The sequence below is a fragment of the Lathamus discolor genome, chromosome Z (genome assembly GCF_037157495.1).
Source record: "Lathamus discolor isolate bLatDis1 chromosome Z, bLatDis1.hap1, whole genome shotgun sequence".
In the NCBI taxonomy this organism is placed as follows: Eukaryota; Metazoa; Chordata; class Aves; order Psittaciformes; family Psittacidae; genus Lathamus; species Lathamus discolor.
The window spans coordinates 4,173,470-4,189,048 of record NC_088909.1 but is presented as its reverse complement, the minus strand read 5'-3'; the positions used below and the strand labels follow the sequence as shown (position 1 = coordinate 4,189,048).

At 43.0% G+C, this 15,579-nt stretch overlaps 2 protein-coding genes across 2 annotated transcripts; both read left to right on the top strand.

Moving 5' to 3' along the window:
• Positions 1–334: 334 nt before the first annotated feature.
• On the top strand, positions 335–6,628 carry LOC136005384 (methenyltetrahydrofolate synthase domain-containing protein-like). The gene is made up of 7 exons (XM_065662812.1): positions 335–356; positions 535–638; positions 2,259–2,372; positions 2,991–3,104; positions 5,170–5,260; positions 6,159–6,271; positions 6,485–6,628. The coding sequence occupies exons 1-7, from the start codon at positions 347–349 to the stop codon at positions 6,626–6,628; spliced, it is 690 nt and encodes a 229-aa protein (XP_065518884.1). The 5' UTR covers positions 335–346.
• Positions 6,629–14,778: 8,150 nt separating this feature from the next.
• MTHFSD (methenyltetrahydrofolate synthetase domain containing) lies at positions 14,779–15,326 on the top strand. Its single transcript, XM_065662966.1, has one exon. It carries the CDS (start codon positions 14,807–14,809, stop codon positions 15,308–15,310), a length of 504 nt encoding a protein of 167 aa, XP_065519038.1. The 5' UTR covers positions 14,779–14,806; the 3' UTR covers positions 15,311–15,326.
• Positions 15,327–15,579: the final 253 nt, after the last annotated feature.

The following is a 15,579-nucleotide window of genomic DNA, read 5'->3' as shown; positions in this document are numbered from 1 at the left end:
GAAGCTTTGCCTGGATATTAGGAACAATTTCTTCACTGAGAGCGTGGTCAGGCGTTGGAACCGGCAGGACAGCGGTGGAACCACCGCCCCTGGAAGTGCTCACAGACGTGTCGACGAGGCTCTCAGTGACGAGGCTCAGCGGTGGCCTCGGCAGCGCGGACGGAACGACTGCCCTTAACGATCGTAAACATCTTTCCCAACGCCGTTAACCCCGCAACTCCACCATTTCGCCTTCGAGCCTGTTTGACCCAGCGCCGCCACCGTACACGCGTGCGAGGGGCGGGCGCACACGGCGGAGGCTCCTCCTCCTCCTCGTCCTGCCGCCGCCGCCGCCGCCGCCGCCGCCATGGAGGGGGGTGAGCCTCGGCGCGGCGGGTTACGTCACCGCGCGGCGCGTTACGTCACCGCGCGGCGGCTTGGGGCGACCGTTGGCCTGAGGGAAGGGCGGAGGGGAAGGGGGGCCGTGGCCCGGCCGCGGTGGCCGGGCTCCCCCTTCAGGCGCCCGGCGGTGGGCTCAGCTCTGCCTTCCCGCAGGTGCCTCCAAGGGCGACATCCGGCAGAAGGTGTGGGACTACCTGGAGGCCAGCGGGCTGGCCGATTTCCCGCGGCCGGTGCACCGCCGCATCCCCAACTTCAAGGTACGGCGACCCGCCTGCGGCGGGTCTGGGCCGCTCCGTTCTTCTTTCTCCGTCCAAAGCCCCCGAAGCTCCCCCCGCATCTCCCCCGCTTGAGCAGGCAGTGTTCTTGCGGGGGGTGCCGTTGGTCTGTGGCTGTGGTGGCAGAGCTCCGAAAAACAGCGTGCGAACGGCGTATACCTGTAACTTAACGGCGAGTAAAGAAATACAGGCGTCTGTACCTGACGATACACGGCAGGTGTGTGCTGTGTTTAATCAGCGGGTACAAAAACGCCTTGTAAACGCAATAAATATATTTATGGATGGGGGAGCAGAGGCATTCTGAACTGATTTCACTTGCCAGGGCATTCAGTAGGTGCGTTGGGATGGAAAGCTGAAGTCACCCATCTTGTAGAGCTTAGCCTGGGAACGCTGTGCTGCTAAAATGTGAATGGTGTTCAAGGTATTACTGGCAAAGTGTTGCTGGACAGTGGTGGGAGAATTCTTCCTCTGGTTTCATTGTGTCCCCAGTTTGATGGCTGGGAGGAGGAGATGGGCGAGGAGAGAAATACGACTTTAAAGTATTCATTTACTTAGGCCACTGCTTCACTGTCTACCTGTTTTAAATCAGGCTTAGAGTGTGCAGCTACTTACCTGCCATGTATTGAAGAAATGATGACCAAATCAGCATTTTGGGGATGGATGTTGGGTGTTTTAGTGTTAGGAGAATGTGAGAACATGGGCTCTGGTTTTGCCCAAAGGACTGACAGGAGCATTCTTCCTTAGTTTGGCATTAAGGTCAGGTAGGTGATGAAGCAAGTGGAGGAAGTCTGAGGCTTTATCACACCCTAAACCAAGGCAATGACAGCTTAAGCTGCAAGAGGAATGTGTACTCTGTTAAGCTTGAGCACCTTACTCACCTAAGAAATGAGTCTTCTGAGTTCCGTAACTGAAAGAAGGCAGATTTAGGTTAGATATAAGGAAGAAGTTCTTCCTTGTGAGGGTGCTGAGGTGCTGGCACAGGGTGCCCAGAGAAGCTGTGGCTGCTCCATCCCTGGCAGCATTCGAGACCAGGTTGGTCAGGGCTTGGAGCAACCTGGTCTAATGGAAGGTGAATATAGTGTCTGTAAAATACAGACAACCTTGTCCAGAAAGTCATAATCTGAAAGAATTCTGGCTTGTGTTTAAAGGAATCTGTTTGCATTCATTGATTAAAAATGTCTCCAGCTGTCAGTTAGGCATGCGTATAGGTGCAGTTGAGCAAAGTGACTCACTTGGATCCCGTCTTTCTGAGGACTGCAAGATACTAGCCAAGTGCTCAGTGTCTGTTGGTATGTGAGAGTTTCTCATAGAAAACATCACAAAATCAACAGTATGTCCCTCATATTTAAAATCTGGGGAAATCCATTTCTCTGTAGGATGAAAGAGTGTAAAATGCCCATCTCTGCTGTGGACTCCTTGGTGATGTGCTGATATCTTATGAAAATAGGGTGCCTCGCATGCTGCGACAAGGCTTCTGGGTTTACAGGAGTTCAAAGCTGCCAAGACTGTAAAAATAAATCCTGATGCTCCCCAGAAGAACGCTCGCTTTCTAACGCTAGAAGTAAGTGAACATGTTCTCTCTTGATTCCTCTCTTCACGCAGGGGTCTCACCAGGCTTGCTGCTCTATTAGAGAGCTGGATATGTTCATCAGAGCACGTGAGATTAAAGTAGATCCTGACAAACCTCTCGAAGGTGTTCGGCTAGCTGCGCTGCAGGTAACAGCACTGTTGCACCCCTGAGGAGAGTGGGACCACTTTGCTTGGTGGCGTCTCATGGCCAAGCGCTGCAATTTCTCTGGTGGGAGTTTTACCAGTCCTTAGCCCCATGAAGGTGTTCATGGAAGCATGGTTTTACATTTTTTTTTGGCAAATGGCAAAGGTGCACGTAGAGTTTGGGGAAATTAATATCTTTCTAAAGAGCAATAGCAGTTTCCCTATCATTGGAAGCATGACAGTTTACATGTTTACATTCATCTTATTCCCCAAAACATGTAAGGTAGCCTTACCTCAAATTGCCTTATGTTTATCACAACATGAGCGTGTGACAGACTTACCTCAGACCTGTGTGTGTTCACCAGCTTATACATGTAATTCATGTGTGGTACGGACTTTAAATCAACCGTCATGTCTTGCCATCTGTTTCTCAAATAAACCTTGCCTGGGATTTTGCCATATTTGACGGCATTCATCTACAAGCACTACACCATCAGCAGTGCTAACTAATCAATAGCAAATGAGATAAACAACATGGAGACCTAAAGGACAATAAAAATATTTCTTTAGTGTAAAATGAGCTCAGTTACTTTTAATGTGAGAACTTCTTTTGTTACACAGGCAAGGAAGACTTTGTTGGTTCCCATGCCACGTCTGAGAAGTGGACTGTTCAATAAGATTGTTCCACCTCTAGGTGCAACGAAGGAGATCCTGCGAATATGTGCTACATCTCAAGTAGGAATGAAGAATGGGGGAGGTCTGAATTAAGTGGTGGAGGAGCATTGTGTTACAATAGTCCAACTAAAAGTTGGAAAACCAAGTGCTACCTGACATATTGTTCTGCTAGAGTGTTATTCCTGATTTTTAGGTACTTACCCACCATTAATTTTTTTGTTGATAGTTAAATCATGAGGAAATGTAGTATTTTCATTATATTTTATTAAAAGAATGGTATTAATATTTTCTGAATGCTTTTTAGAACATTGAGCAACTTTAGTAGGTGAGTTCTTTAGGTTTCTAATAAATAGCACTCCCATATTCTGCAGTTTTCATCTAGTGAACCATATGAGGAATATTTCAGTGTTTGCTTTTTTTTTGCTTAATCTGGTCAATAGAATATTAGGTGTTACTAAACAGGAAAGATCAGTTCGTTTAGAATCCTAAGTTTAACGAAACGTTGATTCCCTCGTGTGCACCCCGGTGCAAAAATGCGTTAGCGGTTTTCTTTTGAATTGTGGTATGTTGCTGCCCTCTTGCGTTCAAGTATCGTGCTAAACAGCTGAAGCTATTCGGCAGAGAAACCCGTGTGGTATCGTTTGCATTTTTATTTGGTATGAAAATGTAAATTCTGCAGAATGACTAGGCCAGCTTTGTGGGTTTATTTTGTTCTTTATCTCCTGCTAAAGGCAATAGAATTCTACGGTAATCCTGTTTACAATCGAGGGTTGTAAATGAATGGCAATTAGTGGTGACTTTCTTTGTTGGAAGTTCCACTAAAGTCGTTAACTAATTAAGCTTCTCGGTATTGAAAAGCACTTTTGAAAGAGACCTTTCTCTTGACCTGCTTCTAGCGTTGTATCTGATCTGTGATCTTGCCACCATGTGTCTGTTTTTTCCCCCAACCAAAAGTACTATCAAATAAATGCTATTAGCAGTTTATATTTACAAAGGACTGTGCAAACAATTCTTACCACACTCCTGCAAAGTGGCTAATGAGCATTGTTACTGATAGTTACAAATTACTGATATTTTGGGGGGTTTTTTGTGATCTACACAGAAAATTTGGCTTTTTACTGTGAGAATTAACGTAGCACAAACTCGCGTTGATTCGAGAAGGATTTACATTACACTGTACACATGTATTAAGAGTGAATGGATCAGAAGATACCTTTTTAAAAGTTCAGAATTTCTGATCGTGGAAATCCCAAGTAAAAGCCAGGTTTTAATTTCTGCAGCTCTCAACAGAATTTTGTTAGGACATATTCTTTAGAAAGGAGCCTGAAGAGGGGTGGGAGCAAGGAGAGAGGGGAAGGAAAAAAGAAAGGCAGGATTGTAGGTTTTTTCTTTCCACTTCTCACGAGCAGTGTGTTTTTCTGTTTATTAGCATCTCGGATAAAAGGTCTGGGCAAAGATGGCTTAACTTGGCAGTGGCACATCCCAGATGATGATCATGCAGCAAAGTGTTGAAGAATGTATTCTCAGGGAACACATAGGCAGATTTGGAAGGTGCTTTTAAAGATGCAGATACAGGGAAACTGGCAGTATGGTAGCTGCAGTGTGGAGTGTAATCCAGCTTGGGTACCTGGTTGTGACTTCTGGCAAACAGTTTAACATCTTTATGCTGTAGCTGTCTGTGTGTAAATTAATTTTGTGATTTGTATATGAGAATTAATGAATGTATAGTGCTGTGTTATTACTCATGGGCATAAATTTACATATTAGGACTTTGAGCTGGTAGTAATAATAGGGTAGGAAGTGTCATTTGCCCCTAATTTTTAGAAATTACTGTCCAATAAAGGGTTTCCAAATACAAGACTTTGATCCTAAATAACCTTGCTTTAAAAAGTGCCCACCTCCCTCAGCCCTTCTTGAAGTGTGCCAAAATTCTTGTCACTGTAGTAGGGAATCTATTCTAGGATTCCCTAGAGGATAACTTTCCAGACAGATGCAACTTGGCTATACATGGAAGAAATACTTTGAAATGTGGGGAGTTACTTGGATTTATCAAAATACTCTGGATTTCTGCCTCACTGGTTGAAAGACTGCACTCTGCAAACCTAATATTTTGTTTTTCTTGCAGGGTATAAAAGAATACAGTGTTCCTGTAGGTCTCGAAGGGAAAGCACAAGTGGACTTGGTTGTTGTAGGATCAGTGGCTGTCTCTGAAAAAGGTAAGCTAAAGCCTTGTCAGGAGCTTTTCAGGAGGAGGGTCCTAAGTCACGATTCACAGTCTCAGTAGGCTACACTACATGTTCCTTTTGGCAAACCCAAACATGTCTTTGGAACTGAATTACAGTCTTGAGTTCTGTCTGTTCTCTGTGACAAGTCACTGATCCTAGTTCAACCAGGAAGAATTGGTGCCTGCTTCACGACAGTGCTGGTAGAGCTTGGTGGGCAAACAGCAATGTGATTTAGAGTGTGAAGGACAGTGTTTTGGCCTTCACTAGAACTATTCAGCAGTCAATTTTTGTTTCATTTAAATTTTTTTTAAGAATCAGGGCTCCCTGTTCAGAGGATCTGCTCTGCTTGCAAGGGCGTGTGAAAGCACATGTATTACTGCTGATTCAGTACCAATTTGGGGATCAGATTTTGCATTTTCCAGTATTTTGAAGACCTGCTGGTGGTGAATAATTTTCCACTGATTTTATCCATTCTTTACCCATTGCCTAAAACTAACATGGTTTTTGTATGTGAGCTGGGTTCCTCTTTTCCCGCATAAAGTTAACCTATGTTTGACGTGAATAGAGGGCTCTAATTACAATGGGTAAACAGGATTCTGCATTAACTGAATTGGTCTAAATGTGATTTATTCTGAATTGGAGGCTCCTGGGCTCCTTTAGGAGTTCATTGAAACTAATGTTTTATTTTCATTTCAGTGCTGATTACAAGGAAAGCTGCATTCTATGAGAGACACTGATGTAATTATTTTTTTTCTTTCTGAATTACAACTCTGTGCTTGGTTTATCTGTTACAGGCTGCTTAGCTTAATTGCATGCTTTTGACAGCAACCAACCTTTCCACTCTGCTGTTCCTGCACTTACTATCACTGTTTACTTTTGTGTATTTTAGGCTGGAGAATTGGAAAAGGGGAAGGTTATGCAGACATGGAGTATGCGATGATGGTGTCAATGGGTGCGGTGCAGGAGGATACGCCTGTAGTTACTATTGTGCATGACTGTCAGGTAAGTTAAAATATCCCCTCTTTAGTGGTGAGTCAGAACTATGTGAGAATGAATGGTTTGTCTGGAGAAGAGGCTTGGCATGATGTTGGTGTGGCATTTTTACTTTGTTTCCATCACCACTGGCAGATTTTCCTATGCTGCAAGACATCAGGGATGGTGTGCGATTTTAGTTAATTCATTTTACCTGCTTAACAGATCTCTTGTTCCATGTAGGTGGTCGACATAGCAGAAGAACTTCTTGGTGATCATGATTTAACTGTGGATTATATACTCACTCCAACAAGAACTATCAAGACCAATTGCAAACGACCAAAGCCTTGGGGAATAATGTGGCATAAGGCAAGTTACTTCTGCTAATGGTGGCTTAGTGGTACCAACATTCTGTTGATCAGTCCCTCATTTTTACATGTAAACACATTTCCTGTGTTAGAAATACTTGGAAAAGGAGTAAATGTGTTAGATAGTTAGATGAAACAAAACAGCAGCATTTGTGTTCAGTGGGTTTTAAGTGGCAATTGTGAGGAGGAGAAATACGTTACTGAAGCCCAAGTTGCTGTTCCAAATGGAATATGGGGCAAGAGTAAGTGGAAACATTGTGAATTTTTAAGGCTTTGTTTCTTGTAGTTGTTTGTAGTATAATAATCAATGTAAGCTGAGGGGCTTCTCCACCTTATGTTTTACTCAGTGCTCGTTTAGATTGGCTCTGTTCATTTTCTGGAGCCTGTACCACAGAGAGAACTTCATTGCTTTAGGCCACGTGGGAGTGGTAGAGTATGTGCTGCTCTGGTTGTGAAAGGAAAGGACCTTGGTGGCTGGTACATTGCTGTTTATGTAGCAGATTAACTTTCAAACAATAGATTAAGTTTGTGGCTGGAGTTTGTTTTCAGGTGGCAGAGTGTATCTCTAGGCTTTATACTACTTTAAGTCATTATTTATTGATAGCTATTTTTTATGAGTTTGGACTTTCCCTCCACCCGTGCTTCAGATTGTCAGAAACTTTAACAGCTTCACAAATGGTTTCAGAAGAGCATTTAGTGAATTGTTTTACTGGAAGTTCATGCTGGGAAAATTCTTTCTTTGTCATTAAATTTTCATTCCTAAAATCAACCAGTTAGGGAGCAGACGCAATCCTGCATGACTGAGTAACAGTAGGAACACTGAAATGAGGAATAGTGTACCAATGTCTTGCAGAAATCCACTGAGGAATTATTAGTGAATACTTCTAGGGCAATAAAGAGTTATTTGTTAAGCATGTGCCAAACAGCAAAAAGAGTTAAATTTGTTAAGGTAATGTATCTACAACAAACAATTCTAACCAGTACTATTTTTGTTCCTATAGTGGGAGAGTATTTTACCCTGCTTGTGGTTGAGGATTTGAGGTTATAAATAAATAAATAAAAGCACTGTCTGTACCAGTGCATTTTTTCCATTGAATTATTTTTGAATACTATTTTTTTTAGGATATTATTGAATGTAATTGTTCTGAAGGCCTACCCCTTTTTGCTCCATCCATCTTGCCAACATACTTTTGATCACAGGCTGACTGTCTTAGTGTAAGACTTCAGTCTTCAGTAAGTGGCCTTGCTAACACTTTTCTTTTTTCTTTTCTGTCTCATTCCCTTTAGCAGTGACATTTTTTAAAGGTCTGGGGAACCTTGCAGGTGCTGTTGAATTTCTGTGAAACTTTAGCTGCTCATGAAAGGTCAGTCAGATGCAAGCGATGCATTAAATTTGATGTTACCTGTGCGTTTCTTGGCTTTTTAGAGAGAAAGAAATATAATAATGTATGTCTCATAGACTAATGAAGTGTCTGCCACAGCTCCTTATCCTCTGTAAGGCTTGAGAAGAGATGTTTCATAGAGTCATAGCCAAAGCTTGTGCCACACTGACTTCAGCCAGTTTGCATGAGATGGTGAAACTTTTTCTCTGGTAATCTCCATGTTAGTGATGTTGTCTGAAGCAGAGCTCTCACTGAATATCCTACAGCTTTCACTGAGAAGGGAGCACTTTACACTATGGACCCTTTATTTGAATATTTACATGTTGATTTAACACATCAAGCAGCTTTTGGCTGTTCTTCAGAGAGTATGTTGATTAGCTAAGAATATTGGAGAATACTAGCCTCAGCAGGAAAAATTTGCATTTCTGTAGTTTTGGGACAAGAAGGAAGTGTTGTGTCTATATGAAGAAGGTGGCAAATAGCATTATTCTTTCTCAGAGATCTGAACAACTTGTGTATTTGTGTATGTTTTGTTTGTGCTTGTGGTGGTTAACTCCTATGCTCAACTCTTCACAGAGGGTCTTGGAGGTAGGAGGTCTAGTTAATCAACAGGGTGTTAAAAATGCAGGATTTTGTACAGACTAATTAAGTGCTTGTCCTTTGATTTTTCCTGGTTGCTTTTGCATCCTTTTCTCATTCTTCTTTCTACATCCTTTTCTCCTTCAAATCCTGGCTTTACTGGTGCATTCCTGTTCCTCAGATGAAAACTAAATGAACCAAGAGGTAGTCAGTAAATAAATAACGCACTTCTAACTATGGTGTTTTGTCAATAGAAGGTAGTTAAACTTTATTGTTAAGATTCGGGATGCGTAAAATACATTGCAAAAAAAGGGAACATGGCTGGATCAAGCCAAGACAATTATTTAAGAGCTTAAATTAAAGGTGTTTGCAAACATGGGATTGCAGCTAGGTATTGCTGAAGGATGTGCTTTCCTGAAGCTGTTAGGATAAATAGCCATTAATGCACACGCTGCTTTCAGCTGGAAAGAGGTAAGAAAGTACTTAAGCAGCTAACAAAATGCATGTCTCCAGGCTAGATTTCTGTGCTCAAAGAGGTGCTGTATTTTCCTGGAATGGTTTTGTTTGTTATGTGCTATGTAGGAAAGAAGTAAAGTGTCAGATATGGGAAGGGGTGAATAGGTTTTCTTCTGTAAGAGATTTGCTTCTTGGGGTGATTGGCATGACTTGTTCTCAGTTGCCTTCTTTCAGTTCTTCTCAGTGCAGAATTTCCGACTGAGCTGTTTCTTGCTGTACGTTTTTACAGACAGGAGGGTGTGAATTACGTGGTGTGATTTTCGTAACAGAAATGCCAATTTAAAGATTTGCAAGGAAGTACAGGAGCTACAATATTACCAATACCAAAGAAGCATTGTCAGTATCAGTGCTAGGCACTCTGGAAACACTTCTTAATACAGAGGCAGTATTGCAGTGTGTGTATGGGGAAGCTTTCTCCATCTCAGTTCAGGGTTTTGAGAAATCAGTATGTGCTCTTGGAGGACAGCAAGAGCTGCTAAGAGCTGAACACTCTGGAAAACTGTATTTGGATGCCAGTGGAGAGTTATTTGGCTTCATCTATCTTGCAAATCTAACCCATTGTTTCTGGGAACTCTGAACTCATGAAGCAGCTTCTCATTTAGTATTTTGTATGGGAAGCTATGATCTTTATCTGTGACACTGTATATTATATTGTCACAATTACAAAGTTATTTGTGCTGTGCTTATTTTAAATTGAAACTATACAGACCAATTAAAATATTTGGGGTCATGAATAGGGAAATGAGAGTAGTTGGTGGAAAAATCAGTATATTTTAGCAAGCATTTCCTTCTGTTTTTTCAATCATTCTTCTGCTGAGAATTTTATGGAAGTAGGAATTTTTTTTATTTTTTTTTTTCCCAAAATAAAATGAACTGGGGGGGAATCCCTGCATCTAAAGTTGAAAGAATTTAGTGTGCCGTGACAGAGATGGAAACTATCTGACAAAAAATAGCTTTTGATTTGGGTCTGTGATAGAATATTTGGTAAGTAAAATAATGTTGTTTTAAAGTTCAACTTCACACTCAAACTCAAGCTGGCAGAACCTTTAGCAGGGACATAGCATTGTCGTCAGAAGAAAATTGTGGTTAGTTTAGCCAAGGCTTAGCTTTGTGGAGGGATAGTGTGAGCAGGGCATGCTTCCATGCATGGTTAAACATCTCAACACCTTTGCAAATCTGACCCTTGCTACAGAGTCCACAGAATCAGTTTTTGCTGATGGATTCCAAATGTGGGTTGCATAAGTTTCTCCTGAGGGACACTAGCAGACTTCATGGGCTGCCAGCTCCCAGAAATATGCCCTCAGATTGCGTGCACATATTTGGACATTTTGTGCAAATGAATGATAAAATGTTAAACTGTCCTGGCCCATCCCAGCTGTCTTGGCTTTCTCTGTGCTTTAAAACCCTGTGAGCTCAGTGTTCATTTAAACAAGCAGCTGATTAAGGAGACAACACGAGAAGCAGGCTCTGTCCTGAAAGCCTTTTTGAACAGTCTTGGGTCAGAGACCCCTCTGGGTGGGCAAAGATGAATTTTTCAGGCATCTTCTGCCTACCAGCTAAATACCTGGAGTGGCTGGTGGATCTGCTAAACATTGATTGTTGTGTTCACAGCCTTCCTGAAAGGATGCAGCACCATCGTCTCTCTACATTTTGAGCTGCATGTTCCTACATCAGTTGGTGTGTGCAGATGGGTAGCTGTGTGAAGCAGAATTAAATAGCAGACTTAGAGTGCTCTCCAGTCTCTAGCTGCCCTTCCCTCATGTGCCGTACATCAGAACTGCACCACTTCTGCTGCCAGGGAAATCAAAGTAGTATTTGGCTTGGCCTGTGCTGTATCAGGGGTCAGCATTGCTCATTCTGTCAGAGGACAAATACATCTTTCATTTTGCCCAGCAAAATATTGAAAGTGGCCACATTCACTGTTCTGGAATAACAGAGGCTGAAGAGAGCCTTAATGTTCTAGCAGAGTAGTTGCAGAAGTCCATCTGCTACTACGTTGTTTTGGGACCAAACCAGGTGTCATAAGAGTGGATGCTCGGGGTTAAGTGTTGGGAGATTTGTATTGGCACTCAGTACCCAAGACTCTGTTTTCTTCAGGTTTCTGTCAGAAAGGGGCCACGTTTCCCTTCTCAGCTCCTCTCCCATAGCCCACTAATTGTGTGTCAGAAGAATTCATCTACCCTGCTGTCCTCTTTCCCCAAGGCTCTCCCGAGCTATGGCAGAGAGTAGGCAGGATTGTTAAACGATGAATTGCTTTTGGTGAAGTTATTTTTAACCTGAATCACATCAATTACTGAGTTTATAGCACAGACCCACAAACACTTCTGTTGGCCAACCCCAGAGGGCTGAAGTATGGAACTGGCCTGGGAATTGGTGGTCAAGGAGTAATAAGAAACTTCTTCAGCTGGCTTCACTGCCAAAGCCAATCATTTAGCTAAATCCCAACACTCAGTACAAAGTTTACAAACATCAATAAATGGTTTGGCCTTGACTTTTTAGGGATGGGGGGAGCAGGGGAAGAAGCTTCCACCACTGGGTTTGCCCGGATCTGCATAACTGGGTCAAGGAGACCTGGGGTAGAACCCAAGTCTGGCTTAGCCTAAAGCAGTAGGTCAGGCTAGGAAGGAGTGACCAGACAGCACAGAACCAAGAAACGTGCAGCTTGTTTGAAAGAGAGGGAGAATATCTTTGGCCTGTTTTCACATGGAAATAAATCATTGCAATCCTCCACAACTCCAAAGACAAAAGAAACTTTTTGCATGATCATAATTAGCAACACATTGTACTACCACAGAGCTCTTTTGTTTGCTATTTTGCAACAGAGCAGAGGAAGCTTTTTCCTCTCCTCTGCCACCCACTGCCCCCTTTGCCCTTTTGGCTTTCACCCCCTGCACCCCAAAAAAGGTAGTGAATTGGTTTGTTGATTTGAAACTCTGGAATCCCAAAGTGAGTTTCTGTTGTTCCTTCAATAAAAAAGTGGGGAAAATAGGGAAGTATTCAGGAAGTTTGGCCCAGCTGAAAGATTCTCCAGGACCTCAGGGAAACAAACCCTTAAGGTAAATCCTCTGTCTCTCTTTTGCGGCAGAAGGATGTCAGTTGCAGTGTCAGAACTTGTCTGATGTAGGTTGTTTTACAGAATGTTTTCTATTATAAAACAAATCCATGTGCCAAATCATCTGCCTTTGTTGGTTTGGTACTGTAAAGGCAACTTTCTGTCATATCTGCATGGGACTGAATTTAAGGTATTGATAGGTTCACTTTACGGTGGTGTTTGATCAGAGCTTCACCTTTTATAGAAAACAACAGTTCATAGCCCTTATGAAGATATTTCTGCTGTTGTAACTACATCTTCTCAAGTTTGGAGGGAGCCTGAAACAGTAGCTCCAAGAGCTCACAGATGCCAAAAACTACTGGTCGTTCTACTGAGAGGAGAGGCCATGTTGAAGCCTGGCCAGGCAAAATCTTTTAGAAAGTATGCTAGCCTCCTGCTTATCTGAATCCTTTCCTTGGTTTGTCCTTAAAACAGTGGGAGTTCCAGAGATCATCCTCTCAGTGCCTTTTTCTTTGGTTCCCTTAATCTACAAAGTGGTGAGGGTTTGCCCTCGGTAGCATTGATTTCTCTAACTGAAAACCCAGTCCATGCCTTGGGAACCAACTTTAATTTCAGGGTGAAAGGAACTGTACATACACTTGGTGAGAGGTTGAGGTTGTGCCTTGGACCCAGGAGTGATTAGTTGCATGAGAATAGAAAAATGCTTTTCCTCTTTGGTTTAATTAGCATTACACATAGAAATTTGACAGAAGACAACAAATGTTCCTAATTTTTAGCCAGTAAAAACAAAGTAAGATGGTTTCAGCCATTGATGTTGTATTGCCCAGGGAAGGGGAGTTTGCTGTCAAACACAGCAGTCTGAATTCTTGGCTGAGAAAATCAAATCAGTCCAAAAATCCGCAGAGCAATAACACTTCAAAATCTGAAAATGGCATGTACCTTTCAGAGTACAGGGGCTCCCGGAGCCCCAGAGGAAGTCGTTGCTTCTCTGTCCTGGCTGCCAGATCAGTCCAGATTTGTTCAGAAATTGTTCTCACCCGTAAAGCTTGCATGTTTAAGGGGCATGATCCCAAACACCTTGACTCTGGGTCTGCAGTGTGGCAGAGTGGAGGTGGCCTCTTTCATACTGGATAGTCCTATTGGGCTGTTTTGTTTTATGTTAACAGGTTGGACAGGCTTTATGTAAATTATAATTTTTTTTGGTTTCAGCCTGAAATAAAACTTGCTTATTTGCTCCTCAGAAGAGGAGCCCTGGGAATATTTAACAGACTTTTGTTGACTGGCTTTCCTGTTACCTTAACCTACTATTGCCCCCACCCTGTCTTTGGTTTTACTCCAGGCACTTCAGAGCTAGGCTACTCTCCCTGGAGATCTGTGAATTTTAGACTTGATGTGGTGCTGCCAGATACAAACTCACTTCGACTGTAATTGTAGAACCAAGAGTTGAGGGGCTCGGAGATATGAAGGAAATCTGAGCTGGGAGACCTGCAAGCATATTCTAGCCAGGATATGCTTGTGCTAGTCCAGTGCAGCCTTCTGTGAAGTATAGAAGCTCATAAGCTTGGGTGTAGTACCCTGCTAGAGTGGCTTGCTCACAGTGTGTGTGGGCTACTAGCTTGCGTCTCTGCTAGTTCAGGTGTCACTTTCCTGGGCTCTGTTTTGCTCCCTAAATTTAAGAATTGGATCTTCTGTTGATGGATGTTCTGCTTGTCCAGCAGCCAAGTACAAATTATTCCTCTTTCCAACTGCAGTTTGCAAGCCAAGAGCTAGACCACATTAGCCAGGGAACCACTGTGTTTCCTGCCAGTCACTGAATGCAGCCTAGGGCATCTCATGCCTGAGATGGATAGGGTTCAGCTGTTGAGAGGAAGAGCACTTCCAGAAAAGCTGCTTGTGAACTGGGGGTGGATGGAAGGGGTAGAAGATTCACAGTTTTGAAGAATAGCTGGGTCCGGGTGCTCTTCCGTTCTGTGACGCAACCCAGCAGACTGTTCTGAGATTTGATGAGTAGCTGCGGGTGGTGCGTGAAGTCAGATGACAAAAGGGAGAGGGAGGCTGTGATCTGCTGATGTGCTACAACCAGAGAACGTGCCTCCAGCTGGGCCCACGTTCAGAGGAGCCCCGCTGAAGGCACACTCCCCAGCTGCAAACTTCACACCATCGTCCCTCCCTATTGTGTGACCCAGCCTACGGGATATCCTGTTCTGGGGGAAAAGAGCACAAGGAGATCTGTAGGATGAAAGTGCCTGATGGTTTTGTGAATTACGGGCATGTAAGATTCTGCCAGAGCAGGAGCGCAGGCCCTCAGTCAAAGCAAATATTAAGGGGTAACAATGAGAATGCAAATCTGAAAGCACTCTGATAAATAAATGTCAAAAACTAGTAGTTCTGAGTTTGGTTTTGATTTTCCTGCTGGATCTACATTGTGCTGCTTGCTTAAAGAGTAACTAATGTTTATTTTTGTCCTGCAGTGTGTATTTAGGGAGCAACTTCAGAATCAGGCCAGCAATTTGTAACATTTTGAATACTCTGGCACTCTGAATGGTAGCAGTATAATAAGGTTCCTCTTTTTATGGTTCACATGGGTGCTGATGGTTGTTGTCTCTTTCTGGAAGGTGAGAAATCTCATAATTGTATCTGTCTTCCTCCTTTTTAGGTCACCTCTGAGATGCTGGGAAAAATCCCCATCCTAAGGAGTCTTCACTACAAGGAGAAGCTGGCTGGCAAGGATGTGACCCTCCAAGATGCACATTCAGACTTGGCAAATACCAAAAAACCAGCAGCATTAAATCAGAGGGCGATGGCTGAAAATATAAGACCGCAGGCTGCTATGGGCTCAGCTGAAATAGGAAAACACTGTGTTGAAGGTGATTCTTTAAGTACCAGATTAGACGGATCTGGCAGGATTACTACCGTGTACTTGGGGAACATATCTCCCAGTGTAAGAGTGAGTGAGCTGAAATGTGCTTTAAGGGAATTCCATGTAACTCCTTTACGACTGAATTGGCAAGGAGCACAGCACAGGGCTTTTCTTGATTACAAGGATAAACCAACCGCAGAGAGTGCTGTATCCTCTTTGAAAGGCTTGAGCCTCGGGGGTTATCCTTTGCGAGTTGAGCTGGCCAAAAATCAGAGAAGCAAAGGGCAAGTAGAAATCAATAGCCAGAAATAAATATGAATAGAGGGGGGGGGGGAATAAGCGTTTTCATTGTTTTGTGAGAAGCCAGTCTAAGTTTTCAAGAATATTAGTATTTCCTCTGCTTTCTGCAGGCTAAACAACAAAGTGGAGACAGCTTTTCAAACAAATGAGGCATGCATCTCACAGCTGCTTCATTTCTGCAGTTGTATATGTAAAGTGTATTTGTCAAGACAGATGACAGAAGTGCCATTTCTCTGAACAATTATCCACAAAGTACCTCCACTCTGTGAATTTGTTTTTGT

What these genes read in the sequence shown, in the direction of transcription:
- LOC136005384 (XM_065662812.1), top strand. An exon ending in TTCGGCTAGCTGCGCTGCAG is followed by an intron (nt 2,373 to 2,990) that starts GTAACAGCACTG and finishes TTTGTTACACAG; the next exon opens with GCAAGGAAGACTTTGTTGGT. An exon ending in CTATTGTGCATGACTGTCAG is followed by an intron (nt 6,272 to 6,484) that starts GTAAGTTAAAAT and finishes TGTTCCATGTAG; the next exon opens with GTGGTCGACATAGCAGAAGA.
- MTHFSD (XM_065662966.1), top strand. Translation starts at nt 14,807, where the DNA reads ATGCTGGGAAAAATCCCCATCCTAAGGAGTCTTCACTACAAGGAGAAG.